The sequence below is a fragment of the Haplochromis burtoni genome, unplaced genomic scaffold, assembly GCF_018398535.1.
Source record: "Haplochromis burtoni strain Fernald_Lab_line unplaced genomic scaffold, NCSU_Asbu1 Contig_157, whole genome shotgun sequence".
Taxonomy (NCBI): domain Eukaryota; kingdom Metazoa; phylum Chordata; class Actinopteri; order Cichliformes; family Cichlidae; genus Haplochromis; species Haplochromis burtoni.
Genome location: NW_024582518.1, coordinates 843,738 through 868,472, shown reverse-complemented (window position 1 = coordinate 868,472; position 24,735 = coordinate 843,738). Strand labels below are relative to the sequence as shown.

Sequence of the window (24,735 nt, the reverse complement as noted above, 5' to 3'; positions counted from 1 at the left end):
GAGCTGCTACCATCATCATCATCATGTTCAGTAAAGTTCAACAAAGTCTGGAGATAAAGTGCAGCTTCATGTAACTCATTCATTTACTGAGTTACTCACTGAAGGACTCATTGAGTTTGCTTTCATGTTGTTTCCATGGCGATGATTGATTCAGGTTTCTGGCTGTATCACTGCAGCATAGAGATGGTTCACAGCTGCTTTGAATTTGAAGCTGCTCTCATTTTCAAAAAGCCACAAACAGTTTGAACTTTGACTTTAAACATTTGATGTCACGTTGTTGTTGTTTTAAGAGCAGCTTTAAACAGGACTGACTTGTCAGCACTGAGCTACGTTCTTCTTCTTCTTCACATCATTTCATGATTCTGCTGCAGGTCAAACATGCAAGTTTCCATCAAACACGTGTGTGCACTCCAACACTCTCCTCTCTGCTGCATGAGCTCAGTCACATGCTCACCTTCATTCACACAACTTACATCAGCTTATTGAATTTAACATGAAATCTATTCATTTCTTCACCTATCAAATCTAAATCAAATTCAACCTTTCTGATGAGAAACTTCTTTACTTTAGATCCTGTTTCATCTGAGATTTATAGAAAATATGAAACTTCATAGCAACAAACAGCTGAACAGGTCAGTGAAACACAGTGGTGTACTGAGCACGTTTCCCTCTGAAATATGACAGAGTCTGAATACATTTACAATATGATCCATGTAGATAAAGTCACAAATATGATGCTGATGACAAACAAATAGCACAAGACAAAATCATCACTTTACAATTTATGGAGCTTCAAATATTTCCATCACTTCTTTTCACAGCACATCTTTTCTTACAGATATTTGACTCATGTGAAGAATATTTCATTTACCTGAGCTGTGAGATATAAGGCAGGCACTGCAGGAAACTCCTCATTTTACTCTTTTTATGTGTGTAGTGTGTCAGCTCCACTTGTTTCTTCTCTGGTTGGAGTTTCAGCACTTCCAGGAGGATGGAGGTCTTTCTCTCTGAGAGCTTTATGGACCAGACTGCAGGAGCTGACTGGAAAACTGACTGTAATGATGGAAGGACACTCAAGCCTGTTTTAGTCTCATAGTCCTTCAATTTGGAATAGAGATCCAGCAGGAAGTCACTTTGACACTTCTTTCCATAATCACTCAAGTTTCCATTCCCAAAGGGGAATGTTTGATATGTGCACACTGATGATAACAGCTCCAGTATCTTCTCTCCTGTCTGCTGTTCTCTCTCTGCTGCTGCACAGAACAGATTCACAAAGAACCTCGTTGTGTCTTCATCTGATGTCTCATCATCAACACTGGAACAACAAGAAGGAAACATTTAGTGATGATTTGATGTGAGCTGCATAAAAACAACCACACACTACTGATGGACTCCATCTTACTGACTCACAACACAAACATTAATCCTGTGTGTGAAATCACTGTGTACTGAACTGTGACTGTCATTTTATTTGCTGTCTGACTTTAGAGCAACAGATGCTTGATCCTGTTTTATCTTAAAGCTGATGTGACATGTTCTTGTTCTTTTAACATGGCTGTGTTATTGTTACTGTTTGATTCTTATTAAACATCATTTCATTATTGTCACACAGACAGAAGACTGTCACATGTTTCAAAGTGGAAACTGATTGATTTAGTAAGTCAGACATGAAGCTTCAAAAACAGCTCAGCTCTTTCATTTGAATGTTCACGGGACTAAAACTCAAGTGAGTGTTAACAACAAGTCAGTAAGAAGAAGAAAACATTGAACACTGATCTTTAGTCAATTTACAACATTTGTGTGAAATGAAGGATCAATGTGGATAAAACTAATGTGGCACTATAAAACTGATAGCAGAGAAATATTACATTAAAAATCATAGAACGGAAAATATTTTCTCTGTTGATTTCAGTAAGCATCTCATCTTGTGTCGATTTAATCATGTGAAGAACATTTTATTTACCTGAGCTGTGAGATATAAGGCAGACAATGTCGACAAAACGTTTTGCACCGTCAAAGGCACCTGCGGTAACACCCAAAAGGCAGAGGACGACGCTAACCATCGCACAAAAAGTTGGATTTCTGGACATGGTAAAGGAAGGTAGAAGTTTCCGTATTTTTCGGACCGTAAGGCACACCAGATTATCAGGTGCGTTAAGTGAAACAAAACAGTCAGATAAGACTTTAAGAGTCTTTAGACAAGAGAGAAAAGTGTGAAAATGTTCATGCCTGTCTGAGAAAACTGTATAAAGTGTGTAGTGAGGGGTTTTACAGCCTTAAAACATCTATAATAATTGTAAAAAATAAAGTTGGCTACTTCGTGGATTTCACCCATCGCGGGTTATTTTTAGAACGTAACTCCCGCGATAAATGAGGGAACACTGTAATTAACATATTGCTTCATTGGTTTAACATGCAAAGCAATAGTCCTGCAATTCATCTGAAGGTGCAATACTGTATGAAAATAATCTACCATAGTTTATGGTTTATTCATCATATCTGATAAAAATTGTGAACCTTTTATGAACCAATAGGCTGATTGTGATTCAATAAATTACATTCCATGATTAAGCAGCACTGTAAAGAATATTGTTAGAAACTAGAATTAATGGTTTGTGCTTGTTCTGGTTAAAGCACTTGCATTATTTACATATGGCCATATACATAACTATGGAATGTGATTTTAATCAGTGATAGTGCTGTTGTTTACAGGCTTGGTTTTTTGTGAGATCGTGAGACCTGGATTTCTTCCTTGCCAAGGGAGACGGTGAGCTTCTCCCTTTGAAAGAACCATAGCCATTCCAGGTTGGCTCAGAAGGGCAGCTTGCTCTTCCCTCAAGAACAATTGCAACAGTGCGGTCGGACGAAATCGCACCAATCACAGACATCTGACCTTCTGGATTTCACTTAACTAAACACTGACTATTAAGCCGGCATGACAGACATATGTGAGCTCAGATATGATTCTGGGGTATTACTGTTATTGCTATTATTGTATTCTATTTTCATATTGTCATTCCTCTTTATGAAATTGATGTTTAATACAAGTCAAAACAGTTTTACCTGTGACTCCGGTCATTCTTCTGCACCTTAGTCCTCCTATGACTCTAGCTTGTGGCCCATTTTTCCTTTTACTTTAACTTCCCCTCCCCTATCCTTTAGTAGCCTACATAGATCAAAACTAATAAAAATAAAACTGATAACAATTACAAATGCATACAAGGTAAAAGTTACAATTAAGTTATTATTGATAGAACGTAAAATATTTCCAGTGTTGTTTCAGGGAGCACTTCATTTTATGTAGATTTAATCATGTGAAGAAGATTTCATTTACCTGAGCTGTGAGATATAAGGCAGACACTGCAGGAAACTCCTAATTTTACTCTTTTTATGAGTGTACTGTGTCAGCTCCACTTGTTTCTTCTCTGGTTGGAGTTTCAGCACTTCCAGGAGGATGGAGGTCTTTCTCTCTGAGAGGTTTATGGACCAGACTGCAGGAGCTGACTGGAAAACTGACTGTAATGATGGAAGGACACTCAAGCCTGTTTTAGTCTCACAGTCCTTCACATGGGAGCACAGATACAGCAGGAAGTCACACTGATATTCAACAGCTTTCTGTCTGTAAGTAAAAGGGAAAGTTCCACGTTTGCACACTGATGATAACAGCTGCAGTATCTTCTCTCCTGGTTGCTGTTCTCCGTCTGCTTCTTCCCACATTAACTTAGTTTGGCTTGAGAGTAAAAATAAAGGAGAGAAACTGGAAGGAAAATTGAAAAAAAGCATTCAGTAACTGGAAAGAGGTACAAAAATATTTAACTGAAAAAATGTACTAACATATTTTACCTTATCAAACGAAAGCAGCTGAAACAGATTTATATAGAAAAGAAATCTAAGTTCTTTGTATTATAGTTTACTGAAAAATTTTAAAAATATAAACATTTGGTATTTTCTTCTAAGAACAGTGTGTCATAAAAGAGTAATACCTACTCAGTACAGTGTATTTTAAGCTAATGTAATTTTTTAAATCGGAAGTTTCTAACCTCAGCTAGGGCCAATGATTTAATTAGATTTTGGGGTTTTTGTGTTTTGTTTTTTTTTGCTTTGGCCATTTCACTAATTCCAAGGAACGATTACACTGTTTCCTGCTGTTATGGAAATTTAATTAACAAATCTACAGACAAGGTAGTCAACACCTTTAATCCTGGGAAAGACACGCTCAGTAGCCGCATGCTTTCTCTAATGATGGGGTTAAGATCTCGTATTTTGTCCAGCTACTACGGGATCACACTCTGGCATGGGTACAGGTGGTGCTGTGCGCTAATCCTGAAATAACCTATGACAATTTTTTGTCTCAGTTTCAGAATGTTTTTGATAAGGCTTCCCTGACTCATCCCTGGAATATTGATTACTTTGGAGTAACCCTCATCTCTGTGAATAGGTTACTGGGAGACCTGTGCCAGCCCTCTTTTATGCAGATTGAAGTGTGCCAGTCCACGCAGATGATTGGCTGCCTGGGGATCCCATGACACTCCAAGAGGAAATGACAATCCTTCACACAACGGGGGCTACTGCTCAGAAGTGAACGTGCAGTGTCCCCCTCATCTCCCTCTCTTTTGCACTTTGTTTGTTAAACCTGGTATACAGCTGAACTTAGCATCACAAAACTCTAATAATACTAACTTGCTTTAGTTAACCCTTAGCTTTTACTTTTGACAGTTTTTTTTCTTTATGTATTAATTGGTTGCCCAGTGGTCTGTAGAACAGCCTTGTCATTTTTCTTTTTAAAGTTTGCAATAAAACCTTTTATTTTACTCAGGTTTTGTGTGGGGAATTGTGTATGTTATCCCCCTCCTGTCACCTAGCAGAGGGGGTCTACAATAGCTGCTCGGCCAAATTCTCCTCATCACCTTTGGACATCTTTCGTTGGTTCGTGTCAAGTAGCTCAGCCTTCTTAGGCTGTGTCGCTAGTTGTGTCGATAGCGATCACATAGCACATCACTATATACCAGCTAGTCCAACTTCAGTAACCCTACAAACGTCCCTGCTTTTTAGTTTTCTGTCTATAGTTTTCTGTCTAAGTGATAGCAGAGCTGTACAGAACTCAGTCGCTCAGTCAGAACATGCGATATCACGTTTAGGTGGAAACTAGCGCGCTAACGTCCTGCTAACTTCTCACTCTATTAAATTTAATACATTCTGTTAACATGGATGCCTGGATGTTAAACTTAATTGTTACACCTGTTAAAGCAGCAATGCTGATCATTTTATTAAAGATGAAAGAATTCAGACAGTTTTTAACTCTCAGTGATGCTGCAGTGATCGTTTGACTTTGGGACCTGAAGCCGACGGAATTTTGGACCCAGATCACTTCGTGAGGCTCCTGACTACGGTAGCCGTAATGCTCTGACAATCCATCTAGCAGTGTGGCTTTGTAGCTTACCAAAGTCGTACTAAAGCATTTTTTGACAGATTTTTGAGCGCCGTGTACGACATAAAATCGGTTCAAGGTCAGTGAGCACAACCAGAGTTCATACATAAGGCACACCAGATTATAAGGCGCACTGTTGATTTTTGAGAAAATTAAAGGATTTTAAGTGCGCCTTATAGTGCGGAAGATGCAGTACTAATTTTATTCAGGTGTGTTGCAGCAGGAATACATTTAAAAGTTTCAGAATACTGGCCCTTGAAGACTGGAGTTTGACACCTGTGATCTAAAGCTGCTTTCAGTACGACTGATATTTATTTAGAGTCTTTTTCTCCAGTTGATCTTTCTGAGTTAACTTCAGAAATTACTTCCTCCAAACCATCAACCTGTCTTTTAGACTTCAATGTACATATTAAACAAATATGTAGGACTCATTTCTTCCATTTGTGTGATATTTCTAAAATTAGAAATATCTTGTCTCAGTGTGACACTGAAAAACTAGTTCATGCATTTATTACTTTAATGCCTGGCTACTGTAATTCATTGTTATCAGAATTTCCTAAAAACTCCATGAAAAGCCTTCAGTTAATCCAAAATGTCTTGATGCATGCTCAATCATTCAGGTAAGTAAATCCCCAAAAGTTGATTCTGTTCATCCAGACGTAGCGTTTTCCGTGGGAGAAACATTTCATCACTCATCCAAGGGACTTCTTCAGTCTCAGCTGACTGTAGGTTTCCCCAATCTTATAAACAGTTCATTTGCATAATGGCTGAAACTAGCACCACTGAAAGAACAATGGGCTGTCATATTTCTCCTGTATTGGCTTCTCTTCATTGCCTCCCTGTTAAATACAGAATTTACTTTAAAATTCTGCTCCTTACATACAAGGTCTTGAAAAATCAGGTTCCATCTTGTCTTAATGACCTTATAGTACCATATCACCCTATTAGACCACTTCACTCTCAAATGTGCAGATTTGCTTCACTGTTCCTAGAATATTCAAAAGTAGATTTGGATGCAGAGCCTTCAGTTTTCAGGCTCCTCTTCTGTGGAACCAGCTTCCAGTTTAGATTTGGGAAACAGACACTATCTGTCATGGTCCTGGTCTGGTGACCCAGTGATTGTGTTTTTGTCTTAATATTCTTTGCTGGAGGTATGCACTAGAGGTTCTGGTGAGCCTGTCCAGCCACCTTCCGTGTTGGCCGGAGGCTCTGGCAAGGCCATCCAGCCACAACCTGCTTAATCGTCTGTGGCGTCCACGCCACCACCAGCTCAACCACCTGCTCAACCACCTATGCCACCATCTGGCCCAGCCACATCTCCACCAGAGGTTGTTGTGCCGTCTGTTCCAGCTCCGTCTTTGCCAGAGGTTGTTGCGGTGTGTGGTCCAGCTCTGTCTCCACCAGACTTAGATGGCTGCGTGCCTGCCAGGTCACATCCTGCTTGGCTATGTCCTGCATGGCCACATCCTGCATGGCCTCCTCAGCCTGCACATGCCAGAGCATGCCAACACCCATCCCATCACCAGCCACCTTCCATTCCACTTGAAGTTCCCTGCTTCTTTTTTCTCCTTTGTCAGAGTCCTGGAGGGTCATCGTCATGTGGGGCCTCCTGAACTGATTTGTTGCCGCTGATTCCCACGTGGTCAGCCCCCAGTACGGATTAATCACCGACATTTCTCAAACAGTTGGCCCCTAGAACTGATTCGTTGTTGCTGCTTCACATGCGGTCAGCCCCCAGAACTGTTTTGTTTTTTGAATTCTCTGGCTACTTGTTTTTTTAGTACAGTTATTTATAGTTTTGGTTATCTTGATTTCTTAGGTTATTAGTGATCTTAGTTCTCCCTCCCTCAGTGTTTAACTTAGCCTGTGTATAGTCTCTGTCTGTGGCTTCCCTGTGTTCCTCCCTTCATGTCTACTCTCTTTTGTCTTCTTGTCTTTATGTTCCTGTTTTCCTTTCATTTTGCTTCTGTGTTTCCTCTCTGTCTCCCCCAGTTGCCTATGTTCTCATATCTGCTTCTTTCCCCAGTAAGAGTGTCAAATCTATTTAAGTGTGTGTCTCAAATTTCCTGTTTTACTTTGACAATCTTGCGTCCCATGCTAATGCATTCAATTTTGCTTCCTTTCTGTCTCGTTTGTCTGATTGTCTCTAGCTCTGTTTCCCTCCTGTTTCCCATCCTCTCGCTGCCTCTCTGTGTATTTAAGCCCTTTGTGTTCCTCTGTTTGATGCAGTATCGTCTGTGTATCTCCCTTTGCACGTCCACGTCTCAAGTTTCCCATGTTCCAGGTGGGGTTTTTTCTATGAGCTATGTTTTAGTTTCTTCCCAGTTTAGGTTTTGTAGTTTAGTCATTGTCTCTTTTAATGTTTTGTTTGTGTTCTGTTCTGCCACTAATAAAGGCTCCATTTCAGTTTAAGTCCTTTGCAAGTGTGTGGATTTGTGTCCAATCTCTCTCCACTCCACATGATCTGCCACAGCAGACATGACACTTTCTCTACTTTTAAGATTAGGCTTAAAAACGAAAACTTTCCTTTTTGCTAAAGCGTATAGTTAGGGCTGGATCAGGTGACCTTAGTTATGCTGCAATAGGTATAGGCTGCTGGGAAATTCCCATGATGACACATAGTGTCTATTAACACATTGAATCATTACATGTTATTAATCTCTGACTCTTCCACAGCATGTCTTCCTTCTCTCACCCCAACTGGTCATAGCAGATGGCCGCCCCTTCCTTAGCCTGGTTGTGCGGGAGATTTCTTCTAGTTAAAAGAGAGTTTTTCCTTCCCACTTTCCCCAAAGTGCTTCCTCATAGGGTTGAATGTGATTGTTGGGTTTTCCTCTGTACGTATTATTGTAGGGTCTACCTTAAAATATAAAGGGCCTTGATGCAACTGTTGTTTTGATTTCTATTGTATATCTAAAGTTGTACTGAATGAGTAACTTCTTTATACTTACACAAAGGGGAGTTTCACTGGTCCAGCCCACTTAAGACCAAAGGGACCAGTATGTGGCCCGCATTGTAAAATTTATTTGACACTTCTGACATAAATGACAAAAATAGCATTCATTTACCTGAGCTGTGAGATATAAGGCAGACACTGAAGTAAAATCAGTACTTCACTCTCTTCATGTGAGCAGTCTGTCAGCTCCACTTGTTTCTTCTCTGGTTGGAGTTTCAGCACTTCCAGGAGGATGGAGGTCTTTCTCTCTGAGAGGTTTATGGACCAGACTGCAGGAGCTGACTGGAAAAATGGCTTCAAAGCCATTTTAAAGTCACTTGAAAACTCTTTCACATGTTCAAACAAATCAAGAAAGATGTTGTCTATGTCCGTTTTAACTGGAAACAATAGGAGGAGCCTTTTCAGTATATGTTTGTTTTTTTCTTTATATTGAAGTGCTGCTTTCAGGCATAAATCCATGAATAGCCTCTTCTGCTCCCTCTCCAGTGTCCCATGGTATTTCTCCTGCCTCCATGAAACTGGACCTCTGAAGCTGAAAAACAAAATTTCAGATTTCTGTTAAACTTGATTTGATCAAACTTTAAGCACCCAATGTATAGCAGGAGTAGATCAGGGTCAGTGTCATGCTGGAATACAAAAGGGGAAAAAACTTATTATAAATGTAGAATGCCCATGCTTGTACAAACCCAATTCTGAGACAGCAATGATACTGTGTTACATATAAATACAAATGTTAAAGTTAAAAGTTAAAATTAGCTACCTATTAAAACATGGTATTGAAAATAAACAGCGGAAAATAGCCACCCCTAAGGTTTTTTTTTTGTGTGTTTATGGTTGTAATTGTTGACCCTGGAGTTGCCCACCCCTGCTTTAAACCCTAATCTGTCATTCAAACATTCTTGTTAGATTATGGTAGTTTCAGGTATTAAAATGCTATTACATCCGGACATAAGAGGACGCATAGCATAGTTAGTAAATATGCTGAGCGGTGATGTGGGGTCATCCAACACCGGCTCCAGGGAGGAGCATACGGCAGCGTGCTCCACGGAAGATTTTTCTATTGGAACAGTCTCGAGATGACAACCTACGCTCAGCCTTCGACCAAGTGATAAGAAACGATGGTCGGTGTATTCACGATGGTCAGCCCTGAAGCGGTGCTGGGATTTTCTCCCTTTCAGTTATTGTTCGGCAGGAAACTGTGGTTGGCGCTCAACCTTATTAAAGAAAACTGGGGAGTCCAAGCCCTGCTAAAAATGAGATTCAATACGTCCTGGACCTGAGAGCAAAGCTTCAAGCGTTGGATAGGTTATCACGGGAGGATTTAGTTCAGGCCAAGGAACAACACCAGCACCTGTACAACAGACCCAGGCAATTTCTACTGGGAGATAAAGTGCTGTATTACTCCCGTCTTATAGCTCAAAGCTACTTGCCAAGTGGCAAGGGCCCTTCGTGGTCACATGGCAAGTGTGGGACGTGGACTACAAGGTGGCATGGTCAGACAGGGGCGGAACCACACAGATCTATCACCTCAATCTCCTTAAAGCATAGATAGGGGCTGAAACCGCTGCTCTTGTGAGCCTGGTTAAGGAAAGAGATGAATTGGGGCTGGAGGTGCCAAATTCCACCATTGTGATAACCATCTCACACAGGCCCAGAGAGCAGCGGTTAACACCCATTTCAAAAATAGCGGTTTGTGGATGTCTCTCCTCTGCCTGGCCATATGAATCTCATGGAGCATCACTTTGAAATGCAGCTTGGCGTGACGGTGCATTCACAGTCCTACAGGTTATCTGAGCACAAAAGACAGACTGTTCAAAAGGAATTGGCAGAAATGATAAAGATGGCATCAACAGAAGAAAGGTAGGTCTATACAGTTCTGTGTGGACTATTTCAAGGTGAATCAGGTGTCAGAGACTGATGCTTGTCCCATGCCCCGGATCGATGAGCTTTTTTCGCTTTTTTACTTAACTGGATTTAACCAAGGGCTACTTGCACATTACCTTATCTGCAGAGTCTAAGGGAACAAAAAAACAGCCTTATCCACTCTTTACAGTTTGCACCCATTAATCACACTTCCATTCTGCTTATTTGAAGCCCTGACCACTTTCCAGCACCTTATGGACCGGGTACTGTGTTTAAAAGCTGCATATGCTGCCGCTTACATGGATGATGTCATCATCCATAGCAACAACTGGGCAGAGCACGTGCAGCGGGTGGCCATGGTGCTGGAGTCCCAGAGGCAGGCGGGGCTCACGGGGAACCAGAAGAAGTGCACTGTTGGACGGAGGGAGGTACAGTATTTGGGGTACCACGTGGGAGTTGGGCAGGTGCATCCTCAGATGGATAAAACAACAGCAATTACCTGCATCCCAAGACAAAAACGCAGATGAGGCAGTTCTTGGGACTGGCCAATTACTAACAAGTTACTAACAAGTTCGGTAACAAGTATTAAAGTCAAGTCAAAACCTATTTTTTCCATTTTAACAGTCATAATTATTTGAAAGCAAAAACTACATACCTGAGTGAGCTGATGAACGGCAAAGCCTTTAACAGAGACTCACACTGACTGTGACAGGCAGGAGTTTCTTTGTCCCAGTGGAGGCACACATTAACCTTTGTAGGCATCCTCTGCATGACTTGCACAGCTCTTTCAAAAAGCTTCTTTTCACCATCAACTAGAAGGTGAAGGTTTCCATCTAGGCTGAGTAAGCTTACAAAGTTCATCTGCTCTTCATTGATAAGAAAAATCTCCCAAAGCTGTCGAGGCAGAGGGCCAGACCTACAATTGAAAAAGAGATCATTACCTCAGAGTAAAACTAACCAAGAATACGCGTCTCATTAAAGGATCTAACCTAAGCAGTAATATAACCCTAAAACTACATGTTCATTCTTACCACTGAACATTTTTAAAGCATTCAAACAGCTGTCTCATTCCTTGTTCTGATATCACAACATCCTCGAGGTTCAGACATATTTTCCTTTCCTTTGACTGAGTGACCACAAAGGCCACAGCACAGCAAGGGTAAGGATCCAGACTGTCTCCACTGAGGTCAAGATGGTAGTCCAGTTTGTCTAGAAGGTAGATGCATGCTTCAGGACTCTGGGACTCATACAAGCACTGGCATAAGAACAGTATGTGGACATGGAGCCCACTGTCCTCAGTATCAGCCTCTTCTTGCTCACACAGATGAGGAAGAAATGTGTTAATCAGCTCCTTGAAGAACCAGTTAGATGTATTCTTCAGGTCCTGATCTGGAATCAGATGCTTCATCAAACTTGGGCTCTTCTCATTCAACAGTCGACACATGAAGGGGATCAGATGTTTCATGTGTTTCTTCTCCTCTGTGAGGCACTGCTGAAAAACATCTCTGATTTTATCAGGATTCTTCAGGAGCCACAGTGCTGCAAAAAACTCCTGCACTGTGTAATGGAGGAATGCATGTGTGGTTATTGTTTCAGTCACGGCCTCCTTAATGAGAAGTGGTTTCAGGAAGGACAGGACACAGATGTCTTCACAGGTCAGGTCTGTCAGATTCACAGATTTTTGTTGAGTTGCAAGAAAAGCAGCTTCAGCCAGAGACAGAATTTCTTCTGTCTTGGTGCTGATGAAGAAATTTAGATCTTTTTTCTTTGTTTTGCTGTTTATCTGAAGGCAGAATCGAATAATATTGATGTAGATCTCAGTTACTGTACATGGCTGTGGAGAGTCTTCTGAGTTAAAGCAAGCAGCCATCATCAGTGCATACATGGGGACATGACAAAGAGTTACCAACTCCAAGTTACTCAAAACTTTCTCCTGATCTTCACCGAGTGTTGCAGACAAGTATGTTTTAATAGTCTGCTCACTAAAGCCTTTCACCTCCACTCTGTGAAAGTCCCCAGAAAACAAGTCTTCATCCTCATCATCTGGTCTGCATGTTATGATGATCTTTGCAAGACGAAGTAGTTTCTTTGTTAAAACTTTCTTGACCACCTGTGAGGAGAGATCTGTGATCCCATCAAAGATTATTGTGATATTGTCAGAGTACTTTATATCCTGTAAGACCTCATCTTTGCCTTCATCAGGTTCACAGAACACACCAAAAAGAAGTTCCTCTAAGTTTTTGTCCCTTATGATGTCAGATATTTCCCTCATGTCAAAGTAAAACATGTAATCAAGCTCTTTGCTTTCTCTTTCTGCCCAGATTCTCAGCATTTCATGAGTCAGTGCTGTCTTTCCAATTCCAGGTTTTCCAACCAAGAGAATGTTTTTATCTGTTTCCAGCAGCTCACTGGGGGGAATGTCTGGTTTCTCCTCAGGGATGTATTTTCTCATCTTTTTAGGGCGACTCAGCTTGCTTTTCTTTTTCTTCACTTTCTTTATTTTAGACGGAGAAACACTTTCGTCTGTGTCTAATACAAGTGTTGCGTACGACAGATCAGGCTTCTTGTTCCCTCCCAACAGCTTTTTACTCTTTCCCCAAAACTTATTTGACATCTCTTTTGCATTTGACTTCAACTTTTCCTGATATCTGTGGCACGGTCTTGGTCCTGAAAACAGTGAGAAAACAAAGTGACTTTGAATCAAATGTAGTTTTCTTACAAAATAATGGATACATATTTATACCAGCATATTAAAGCACATTTTATAGAATCAGTACATCAACGATAACAAAGAAAATGAAATGAAACAAATATTTAATCTGGATCTTTGCTTCAGAATACCTTGTAAGTAGTTTGCATTCATTTCTGTGTCGTCCTTGAAGGGAAAGCAGCTGATCCAATGATGCAGGTCAAATGTCTTGGTGCCAGAATGAAGAGGAGGTCTCTGTAAAGTCCTCTTCCTTGTCATGTCAATAATTTTGAGGAACTCATAGCAGGCTTTTTGCCCTTTGTTTGTGACTGAGTCCAGTATTCTTCTGGTTTTGTCGTAGTCGTCCTTCTCTGCCTGTATTTTACTGACCTCTTCATCACAGAGAACTCCTTGCTGATATAAGTTCTCTAAAATCACAGATAGATTCTTTAATCCTCCCACAAGGTGGCATCTTGCACTTCTGATATAACCTTCAGCAGTCTGTGATGTACAGGCCATGTTTCACGGCTTCTGTATGTCCAGCACAGTGAACCAGCTTCACTCATCTAGAGAACAAGATACCAGGTTAGAAATGTTGGAAATAATTAACACACCTCTGATGTATTTGAGATAACTAAGACAGAATAAAACTGAACTAAATAATGTATATGGGAATGTAAAATAAATTAATGAACACATGCATAAGATCTAAATAAAGCAATATAAACAATAAATAAATGGGGAAACAGTTGTTTTTGTTTTTGTTTTTGCTTTTTTAAATCAACCTGTCCTGTCTGGCAGCTTTAGCAAGAAGAATCATGTTGTAACCGCACTGTCCTTTTTATTTTATTTTTATTTTATTTTATTTTATTTTATATGTGTAGTGTGAGTTAACAGTCTCAACATAAAACAAATTAAAGACAAAAAGGGGAAGAAATGGAGAACAGACAAAAAAGGACAAAGCACTAGTAAAGCGCAACAGGCCACCCACTGCTGCATCTGTAACAAAACACATTCAGAAAAGAAACAGCACCTAAGACAGAGAGAGAGAGAGAGATTAGATTTTTGAAAAATATGTTTATTTCTCATGAAATAATCAACATATTACAACACCCGTTATATTGAAATCAATGAAAAAAAACCACAATATATCAAAACATTACATCAACACCTGCCCAAAAACTAGGTGCTCCTCAACCACACTACAGATTGTCTCTCTGCAACCCCAGACCTGAGGAAAAGTATGTAGGTCTGAGGCTGCCTTATAAACTTTAAATTCTAGCAGCAGCCTAGACTTCACCATGTTGACAAACACAGAGACCACCTCAACATTCAGCCCTTGTGTCACCTTCCTCTTCCTACTCATATAATTTTTGCCTGTCCTAACAAAATACTAAGCAGCTGGCATTTGCTCTTCATATGATGAGAAAATTTGAAACCACAAATAAAGACATTCAGTGTAAAACCTTCCCCACATCTACTGAAGATAGTGCTCAGAAGTACAAACAGAGCTGAGAGGGGAACACATTCAGAAAACAATGATAAAGCTTCTCTCTCTGCTGACAGGTTGGACATTTGTCTTCCACAGAAGGGTTAATAACAGAAACAAAAGAATTTACAGCAACAATGCCATGAAGAATTCTCCACTGTAAGTCTGCATGTTTTTTCATGAGGGGAGGCTTATAAAGGGATCTCCATGCTGGTTTCATGTCAGGTGCTAAGGAGAGATGGGTCAACCACACTGTGTCATTGCATCCATTCAACTTCCTTTGAGAGTTTTTACAAGCAGCCTATACAAAGTTTTTCCAGAGGCCTCTTCCAGGGACACCCCCGCAACATCCACACCATCCAGTAAAGGACCAGAGCAGTTCTTAAACCCAGGAACAGTCTGATGGAAGGATAAGGGTCTAAATGATTTGGAAACAGAGTGCCTTCACAATAACCTGCCAAAAGTGAACATTCAGCTCCACCTAACTTGTGTTTCCAATGATCCAAAAGCTGAACAACAACTCGAGTGGAACTTATTCCAACCTGGGCAGCAAGTCTATCAGGATTATCCAGCTGAGGTCCAGCCAGCTCTAACACCCACTTCAGAGAAAAAACCCGTGCAGTGTGGAGCTGTCTGGATAAAGTAGTCTTCCCCCACACAGGGCAATCCAGCAAGCTGCCAAACTGTACAGGTTCTTCCAGCAACCAGTACAGAGAAACAGCCTGCTGTTGCCTCCCTTTCCTCAGCAGAGCCCACACAGCTTGCTCGAGTCCATCAGAAACAGAGATGGGTCCAAACCCACGCCCCCAAGCTGTTGAAGAATACTGCACGATACCCTCCTCCACACTAGATCTGGGGGTCCTTAAGTAGCCTCTGAATAAACTGAAATCAAAAATCAGCACCTCTACTGCCCAAATGGACCAGACCTTGTCCACCTTCCTCCCTAGGGAGGAACTTTGAGGAATCCAGTGCAGCTTATCCCCAAAAAAGTCCACCAGGATCCTTTAAATATAACTGGGGGATCAGCACAAGTCCACCGGTGCCACAGAGCCTCCAGGCAAACTGAGCTGATCCCCCAGCTGACCTCTCACGGTTATAGCCTCACTCTTTCCCCAGTTTATTTTGGCGGAAGAAATACAACCAAAAAGAGAAACTCTGTTCCCTAAAATCTCAATATCATTCCGTGTGTTGACCAGAACAATTAAATCATCGGCATAAGCTGACAACTTTAGAGATACATTGCACCCAGGGATCTAAACACCACAAAAGTCCTGTCTTAATTTGTGAAGCAAAGGCTCAATTGCCTGGGAATACACCATCCCTGACAAAGAACAGCCCTGCCCTCACCCCCTTAGAACATTGAATGCACCATTTAAGACTCCATTCTTATACTGCCAACACTTTATTCACCTTTTAGTCACTTTTAAAACTGTGTAATTTTAAAACTGTATATACTCTATATTCTGTGTATTTATTATTTTACTCTTATTGCCTGTTCTTATTGTCCTTATCTTCAACGTTATGCTGCTCTGTTGTTTGTTAATTGCCGCTTGGGGATAAATAAAGTCTTCTGATTCTGATTTAGTTTCAGTACACTGGTAATGTCACAGTACAGAACCTGAATCATTGCTACAAAACCTAGGCTGAAGCCAAACGCAGTTAAAGTTTGCCACAAATATTGGTTTTCAACCTGGTCAAAAGCTTTTTCTTGGTTTATAGAAATGAGACCAATATCTATGCCCAAAGCTAGAGAGGTCCAAAATATCTCTAATCAAAGTGATGTTATCACTTATCAGCCTGCTGGGCCTGCACTATGTTTGGTCTCCATGAATGACAGAAGCCATCACATCTCGAAGTCTGGTGGCCAGGACTTGGAAACATCTTATAGTCTATACAGAGCAATGAGACTGGTCCAGTTCTTCAAATTGCATAGCAGAGCAATAAGCTCCCGTCTACAGCTCAGAGGTAGCAAGCCTCTCTGCAGACTATCCGTGACAACCTCCAGAAAATCCTCACCCATCAAAGACCAAAAGGCTTTGTAAAATTCAACAGGACCTCTCACAGTTACTCATCCATGCCAGGAATCTACAGTCTGAAAACTAATCAGAGCAGTATAAAGTTCATGCAAAGTTGGCTGAGCCTCCAATTTTCGATTGGCTTCAGCCGCCACCTGAGGGAGTCCCTTGAAGAAACTATTACACAAACTGGGATTTTCTGAGAAATCACTCTTAAAAAGGTCCTTATAATAGCTGACAGCAAACTTCCTGATCTCAGAAGGATCTGAGATTGTGGAGCCACTGTCAGACATTAGAGAGTGAACAGTCTTTCTTTGCCCAATCTTCTTTTCCAGTCCAAAGAAGAAGTGAGGAAACGTGACATCTCTGTGACGCTGAGGAAATGTGACCTGACCAAAGCCCCTTTGGCTGTCGTGCCCAACAGGTCGGCTAAAATAGGCTTTTTAGATTTGAGGGAATCTAAAAGCCCCCGGTTTCCTGTAGACGCTGCTAAACCCTGCAGTTCTACCATCTGAGTCTCTATAGGTCTCTCATAGATCCGGTTATGTCTCTCGTAACATTACGAGTAAAATGTTGACACAATTGTTCGACCTGACACTTCCCAAAATCCCACGACTGCTGGATACAAACAAAATCTGATATTGATTTTTGGTTACTGAAGCAAAAATACTCAAAGGTTGTTCTAAAAGCTTTGTCATTCAACGGGGCTGTATTGAAATGCCAGTAGACACTCCATGTATTACCATTTTTAATGAAAACAGAACAATAAACCAGACAATGATCAGAGAAACCAACAGGGGTTATCTGACAGTCTTTAAAAATACTCAAATGGTGTTTAAATGAGTATATACGATCCAGTCTTGCCAAAGACAAACGATTGTCCTTAGAGTGACTCCATGTGTACTGTCTCTGATGTCCATTGCAAACCCTCCACACATCTGACAGGTCCACAGCTGCAACCAGCTGCCTGAGCCTGTGAGAGGACACAGGATGAGGTTCTGTGTGTTTCCTATCCAATAGTGGGTTTTCAGTACAATTGAAATCCCCATAAAAAACAAATACTCATCATCACTAGAATCCTTAACAGTATCACACAGGACATTTAAAAACCCATTCTGTCCACTCCTTTAATTGGAGCATATACATTGAGAAAAACAAAATTCACATTTTCATATTTGACTTTAACTTTCAGTAAACAGCCCTTGATTATTTCCTCTGCTTAGCAAGAAACAATTAAAAAAAAAAAAAATTCAATAAAACAAAAAAATTCTTAGAGAACACAATCTCCACACCTCCACCGCAGCTGGACTTATGACTAAAAAATATCCCCCCACACACACCATACACACACACAGCCCTCCTCCAGTCACTCTCGTTGTCAACAGTACTCTGAGTTTCTTAAACCAACATCATATCTAAGTTCTTTAAATCCATAAGCTTGAAAAAAGCAGCTCTCTTCACCTCATCTCTAGCACCATTCAAATTTAATGTGCCCATTTTGAATTTGCACATAAAAAAGGAGAGACAGAGAAAGAAAGACAGGAACATATAGAGTATTTTCCTAAACATTATCATTGTCATCAGCAGTAAGTGCTTGAGCTCTCACTTTAAAAATCAGTTTCTTTAAATGATAAATCTCCTGGTCTGTCAACACATCATCAACAAAATTTCCAGATTTTTTTGTCAAGACCCGAGCCGATTCAACAAAAAGCTTCAGGTCTGGAAGGTAGTCCTCCACTTTCACCATCCTGAGGCCTTTGGTTTTCTGTAAGAACCTCCTGATCTCAGCAGAAGAGCACAGATTCTGGTGTTGAAATCCTCTATTTTGAAACTGAAAGACAGGTTTGGCTCACTAGCGCTGTCTTTGAGGATCATAAAAACCTGCCTTCTGTGTTTAAGGAGCACAGTTTGCACCCCAAAGAGACCATACACAAAATCATGAACTTTAGTTACCTTATCAAGAAAGATAACAATCGCACCATTCATACGATAGGCAGATTTCACACTGTCATAACCCACCACCTCTCCTACAGCTAAAACAGCTTCCTCCACCGAACACTTCACAGCCGGTATGAGTTTGACAGCATGATGGCTTTTTACACAACTTTATTTACACCACATTAAGAAGAAAAAACACACACAAAAAAACAAACCTAACACAAAGTTGCTACTACATCATCAGCAACATCAATATGAACTAACCATTTACTAACTCCAACCAACACACACACACACACTTAAAAATTAAGGACAAGTGTCCCATCTGCTCCTATGGAACACAAAACCTGTCCAATCCCCCACATAGTTGTAAAGGAGTCCAGATTTTTAGTCGGAGAGTAAAAAGCATGCTCTACTCTCAGATGGGATGCAGTCCCTTTAAACTCTGCACAGCATCAGTCCAACCCTGACCTAACATCTGGTTCTTCCCAGTCTTCCATATTGCCAGCTTGGCTGTACCAACCAAAAAATTAATCAGAACCAGAGTCCGTCCCTTCTTCACTTGATACTTAGGACCAAAAACAAACAAGGGTACAGATAACTTCTCCCCCAGAGATTCCACCCACTCCTGCAACAAAGAAAATAAACCCACTAGCTGTGGACAACAGACCACTAAGTGCTCCACCGTCTCCAGCATCTTCCTTTGTGAACAAAAAGGACATCCCTGTTAATGTTTTGTTTACAGATCACACCCACACCTACGGGTTTTTGTACGCCACACCTGTAAGCCTGTGGTTGCATTAATGTGCTGTTGGGTTAAAGAAGGAATAACGTTACTTGAGCATCCTGTGTGTTCTGACAGACACCCCAAGGTGAACACCACTGCTATCCAACCAATGCTATACTGGGTGAAATCCAGATTAATAGATGAAATGTAATAAATCACACACAGTGAGTTACTCAGGTTTTATACTGTAAAATGTGTTACATTTCACATTGAAAAGCATGTCTTATTCTGCACTCAATCAGAACAAATGCATAATTGGGAGAGCTGGCTAGCTCAAAGCTGTGAAGTCTGTGGCAAAGCTGTTATTCTTTACTCAGTCTGCACCAGTGTTGGTCAAGTTACTTGAAAAAAGTAATTAGCAACTAATTACTGATTACATCTCCAAAACATAATTCTGTTACTTTACTGATTACTTTTTTAAAGTAATTAGTTACTTAGTTACTTTTTAAAAACATGATACACAACCTGAATACTTAATAAAGCAACAGACTTTTCAGCCCAATTCTATTTTTTCTGCATAATCCATCATATAAAATGTAATCAAATGAAAAAGTCTCTTTTTAAAACTTATTTTAATCTTTTAACTTTATACACATTGCATCAAGCAAAAATTTAATTAGATGCAACAGTGTTTGTCTTAAATTTGTTTAACATTTAAACCTATTTTCTGCATATTCCAGCACATAAAATAAAATAATTTTTTGTGTTTACACTCAGTCTTTCAAATAGATGCAAGTAAAACCCAGCAGAAAATAAATAAAATCAAAGACTCAGTGGCACTGAGTCCTGTCGCGCTTAAATCTATTTTCACCTGCTTAGCAGGAGTGGAGCAGGCGGAGGTTTGCCCGGAGCCGCAGCGTTCCTGTCAGTGTCCAGGATCCAGGGATTTCTCTGTGAATTTCACATTCCCGTGGCAGTGTGCTAGGTACTTGCTCAGAGGTTTATGGACAGTTTTTCGCTTTAGAAAGAAGTTTTCTTCCCAAGCAGTGTACAGCGGACACTAATGTTTTTGTGACTTTTTATGGAATGAAACTCAAAATAAGGTCAGTACTTCCATGCTTTAAACGCTGCACGCTCATACTCTCTCCCGTATTCTATATATTATCCATTGTTGATCTGCACACGTCTGTTACCACGAACGTCGCACTCGCAATAGTAATTCTTTGCATTACTCGTTACTTGAAAAAAGTAATCGGATTACCGCGTTACTGCCCATCTCTGGTCCCCACTCTGAGTGTTCAGTGTTGAGCCCTACTTAAGTTAAGCTGCACGATCAATTGCAAAGCATACAAACTGTGCATCTAACTTTTCTTATTATTATTCTAACTGAGAGATGTGAAACAGCAGCTCTGGTGCAAAAACAGCAAGAGTATCTTGATTAACAGTTGGATGGCTCGGGACATCAGGCTTATATCATAAGCATATTATTCTCCTTCAGTCTCCTCTCATTTATCTGAACTCCCACGCTGTTTACTTTTAGAGACGAAAAAAATTCAGATTTATGGTTCAAATGCAAAGAGCAGGTCAGGAGAGAGCAATACAACAGTAAGTGTCTACAGCCATGTCTAAAATATGATAGAGGCTGTCTAAGGAGCTTGGAAAGAAAAGCATCTGGATTACTTTAAGTTGCTTGAAGACGTTTCACCTCTCATCCACAAAGCTTCTTCAGTTCTAGGGTCAAATGATGGAGAGTCCCAGATTTACTCAAAACTACTAAACAGAAATTTAACAATGTGGTGTATGATGTACAGTGTAGCGAGGCATGCCCAGATCTCTACATTGGAGAAACCAAACAGCCACGTCATAAACACATGGCACAACATAGAAGAGCCACCTCGATGGGACAAGACTCGGCTGTCCATCTGCATCTAAAGGACAAAGGTCCCTCTTTCAAGGATGCCAATTAGAGCAGGGCGATATGACCAAAAATATTTATCACAATATACATTTGAAAATTTGCGATAACGATATAGCTGACGATATAATTGACACTAGACAAAATACTTTACAACTCCACAACTTTATTAGTGCAAAAAACCCCATCAATGTATTTTCACTTAAACAAGCAGCTGTTTTTTATGTGCAAAAGTTCAAATGTAACAGTGCAAATGCAAATTCCTTGCTGACAGTTTAACCAAAAGGCATTTCCAGTGGAACTTGGCCGACATATCCTCAGCATAACCATGTATAATATCCACAAAACTTAAAACGAGGTTATACACACACAATATGGTAATATTATGTTGAAGCACAGTACGTATCACTCTGCGAGGCTCCTGCCTATAGCCGTAATGCTCCGACAATCCATCAAGCGGTGCAGCTTCGTAGCTTAGCAAAGTCGTACTGAAACATTTGACAGATTTTCGAGCGCCGTGTACCACATAAAATCGTTTCGAGGTCAGTAAACACAACCAGAATTCATACATAAGGCACACGGGATTATAAGGGGCACTGTTGATTTTCAGAAAAATCAAAGGATTGATTTTAAGTATGCCGTATTTTCCAAAAACACGGTAATAACAATGGCTCGCTAGCATGCGCTACCAAAAATAGTGCTTTGTTGTGTATCTGACGGACAAAAGCTAAACCAGTCCCACACCACTGAAGTTGCAGCATTTTTACAAACCAATTCTGGTTCATCTGTTTCATTCAACGATCCACTTTCGCTCTTCTCATTCTGCATCACCGCCATGTGCGTATGTAAACAAAGGCACTGCGCATGCGCGTTTTACTATTGTTGCCCAAAATTACACCGGTATTACCATGAACGGTATGATATAGCCCAGCCCTAATGCCAATGTTCAAATTTTGGACAGAGAAGACAGATGGTTTGAAAGAGGAGTGAAAGATGCCATTTATGTCCACTGTGAACGACCATCTTTGAACAGAGGCGGTGGTTTATGACACCAACTGTCTGCCATCTATAATTCAGTTCTGAGATCCCTTCCCAAACACCTAACCTATACTTTATGCACATTGTAATATTGTAGACCAGCTAGTCAAAGTGTTACGCTAACCATTACCTGGTCAATGGAAATCATGTATATGGATTTTGAAAGATGTTCATACTGTTTATATGTTTACATTTAGCCAGCTAACAGTGTTTTGTAGTTATATAAAAACTTTGAATTGCACCTGATTAAATTTGATTTGTAGTTGGAGGAGGAAACATCTGTGGTCCCTTTGTTCCCCCTAGTTGCTGTCACCACACAGAGCTGCTGAGTGTCAGATTAATGCTCTTCAGCGTCTGTCTGTTTTTTCCTTTGTTTGTTTGTGTCCTAATATGCTGCCTTCTACACTCAGGCAGAACTTTAACTGAAGATTTAATCCTTCAGTTAATCCTGGGTGGAGGTGGTGGCTGTAAATACTTTAACTTTGCATAACATCAAAAAAATGTGCTTTTAGAATCTTAACGTGTCCTGAGTGTTTCCTTTATTTGTACATACTGTTAGGTTCACAGCAGAGTTTTTAAAGGAAAGTGTTCAGTGTTTGTTCAGCTAAAAGATTTAAAGGGCAGAATAAACTACATTTATATTTCGTTAATAAACATATGTAATAGAGCATTGAAGAGGAACATCAGTTATCAGATACCTGTAGACTTCAGAGTATCAGAGACACACTTACACATCAACCTCAAAGTCTCCACTGATGAGAAACTCCATCAGCTGTTCAGCATCTTTGTGCTGTTATTTTCCTGATCACAAGAAACAAAAATCAAAAACTGTAAGACTGTGGTGTTACTGTGAGCTCAAAGACTGTTATTGTCTGTTATTACAGTGGCTTTAATCCTCACACGGAATCTCACCTGTTCCTCTCTCCACCACATCACATCATGCTGAGTGTGAGCAGCTTCATTTTCTGTGACAGGGGAGTAAATTTCCTATTAAAGCATTGTAGCAGGTGACATGGTCTGAAGAGCGCAGCAAAATATGGAAAGTTAATAGCAACAGATTTATTTATTTTATAATGTTTTTTTTGTTGGGGGGGGGGGCACCTTGTTTATTGTATAAAAATATAAAACCCAGTTATTCCAATGAAGATAAAAATGCCAGACAAAAAAACTCAGTACACATCTACATTAACCATAAATCTCTGTAATTAAAATCACGTTCTGGGTTAAGCTTATCAGTAATTAAAACCTCATTATGGGTCAAACTTGTCTCATTTGTTTATTATCAATGTGCCTCTGCTCTACTGCAGTTTAATCCGAATTTAAAGAGCTAAAAAGAAAGAAAAAAGGCTGTGAACATGTACATTTAGTCACACACACACACAAACAGTTATCACAAGAAAAACTAAACAATAGGCAGCCTACTTCTTCTGTTTAAAACAACTCAAACTGCCTGTAAAATCTTTCAGTTCTCTGCAAAAGATGCCGAAAATAAGAAGTCAAGTTTGGATTAAAGGAGCAATCTGCACAGAGCATGATAAAGGTACAAAGATATTCCAACTTCCGGGATCAGCGGCTCATAAGTGATGAGTAACTTTCGAACTATCAGAATGGAGACAAGAAGCGATCCAAGCCGAACGATAACAAAAGTCTAACTTTTCTGTCCTGCAGGACATTTGCTTCATGTGCTATTAACTACAACACACCACCAAGTTGAAAACAACACTTTTACATTTTTATGTATATTAGGACAGTTGTTTAGGAATGCGTGAGTTACATAAAAGTCATTTTCTTCCCTTCTTCTTTCTTTTGGTCTTCAAAAGAGAGAGAAAAGCCGCCTTCACCTCTTTTATAACACAAACAGCTTGAGCCGATCGAGTTCGCCAGACAACCTATGTGAGTGTCGAAACACACATGGATGTACATGACAATAAAGAGAGACGAAACACAAGGACATAGTACTAGACCCCCCCACCCCCCCCACACACACACACACACACACACACACACACACACACACACACACACACACACGAGCGCAAAGGGAACCTAATAGATAAGAGAACATAAACGCAAGAATACAAATACACTCAGAGACATAAAATGGACTAAACTCAATACTAACTGTAAAAACGTCCCTTCCTTCGGATATCCACTGTACCCTCCACAGACGGCGGGTTTGATGCGAACCAAAGCGGCCTAGTGTGCTGTCCTTCCTCGTGGATCACAGAAACAGTCGAAAAGTAAAGTTTCTACAGCTTAAAACCAGTACGCCTCTTACCTGAATCTTACCTGTATGGTGCTAGTTCATTGTGTCCGCTTCTTTTGGGATCGTTTCTCTCTGTGTTAATCCATAAGATAGTTTGTGGGGTTTTTTTTTTTTTTTTTTTTTTCTCTTTTTTACTAACAAAGAACCAAACGCCGGCTGGACGTTTTCCTTTCACTTTTCTTGATCAGGAAGTAGGAAGTACTTATAGGATTTACCAGATGCCACCGCTGCAGGCAAACTAGGTCATAAATCGCCACTTTTCCAACCCGTCTGGTTAAGAAATGATGTAAAAGTCGCTGTTTAATAATCAGGACGCTGTAAAACTCTGTAAAGTCTTTTAGCTGCAGGAATAGTTCTTCAATCAATCAAATTAATTTCACTTTCACATGCTAAAGAGATTCTTTATCACAC

At 40.3% G+C, this 24,735-nt stretch overlaps 2 protein-coding genes across 8 annotated transcripts in view; both read right to left on the bottom strand.

The window, feature by feature from the left end:
- Positions 1-24,735, bottom strand: part of LOC102300427 (NACHT, LRR and PYD domains-containing protein 14) — a 54,249-nt gene that overhangs the window by 13,590 nt on the left and 15,924 nt on the right. The gene's annotated exons all lie outside the window — the stretch shown is intronic.
- Positions 1-24,735, bottom strand: LOC106632325 (nucleotide-binding oligomerization domain-containing protein 1). 7 transcript variants are annotated; one of them, XM_042225001.1, is made up of 11 exons: positions 24,348-24,725; positions 22,971-23,023; positions 22,790-22,859; positions 13,089-13,502; positions 11,279-12,914; positions 10,903-11,163; positions 8,541-8,916; positions 4,041-4,045; positions 3,335-3,373; positions 872-1,315; positions 1-365 (listed from the first exon to the last, which is right to left on the bottom strand). In XM_042225001.1, the coding sequence occupies exons 4-11, from the start codon at positions 13,453-13,455 to the stop codon at positions 350-352; spliced, it is 3,144 nt and encodes a 1,047-aa protein (XP_042080935.1). In that variant the 5' UTR covers positions 13,456-13,502; positions 22,790-22,859; positions 22,971-23,023; positions 24,348-24,725; the 3' UTR covers positions 1-349. The 7 variants fall into 7 exon arrangements, with proteins under 7 accessions (XP_042080935.1, XP_042080936.1, XP_042080933.1 ...); XM_042224999.1 differs by lacking the exon at positions 4,041-4,045 and having other exon boundaries at positions 6-365; positions 3,335-3,757; positions 8,497-8,916; positions 24,348-24,704; XM_042225002.1 differs by lacking the exons at positions 872-1,315; positions 4,041-4,045 and having other exon boundaries at positions 5-365; positions 3,335-3,757; positions 8,497-8,916; positions 24,348-24,706.

Excerpts from the sequence above, each read along its gene's own strand:
- LOC106632325 (XM_042224999.1), bottom strand. The coding sequence starts at position 13,455 with ATGGCCTGTACATCACAGACTGCTGAAGGTTATATCAGAAGTGCAAGA. Across the intron at positions 3,758-8,496 it reads CCTTATATCTCACAGCTCAG|TTTCTCTCCTTTATTTTTAC; the intron begins GTAAATGAATGC and ends TTTTCCTTCCAG. Across the intron at positions 1,316-3,334 it reads CCTTATATCTCACAGCTCAG|TGTTGATGATGAGACATCAG; the intron begins GTAAATGAAATC and ends TTGTTGTTCCAG.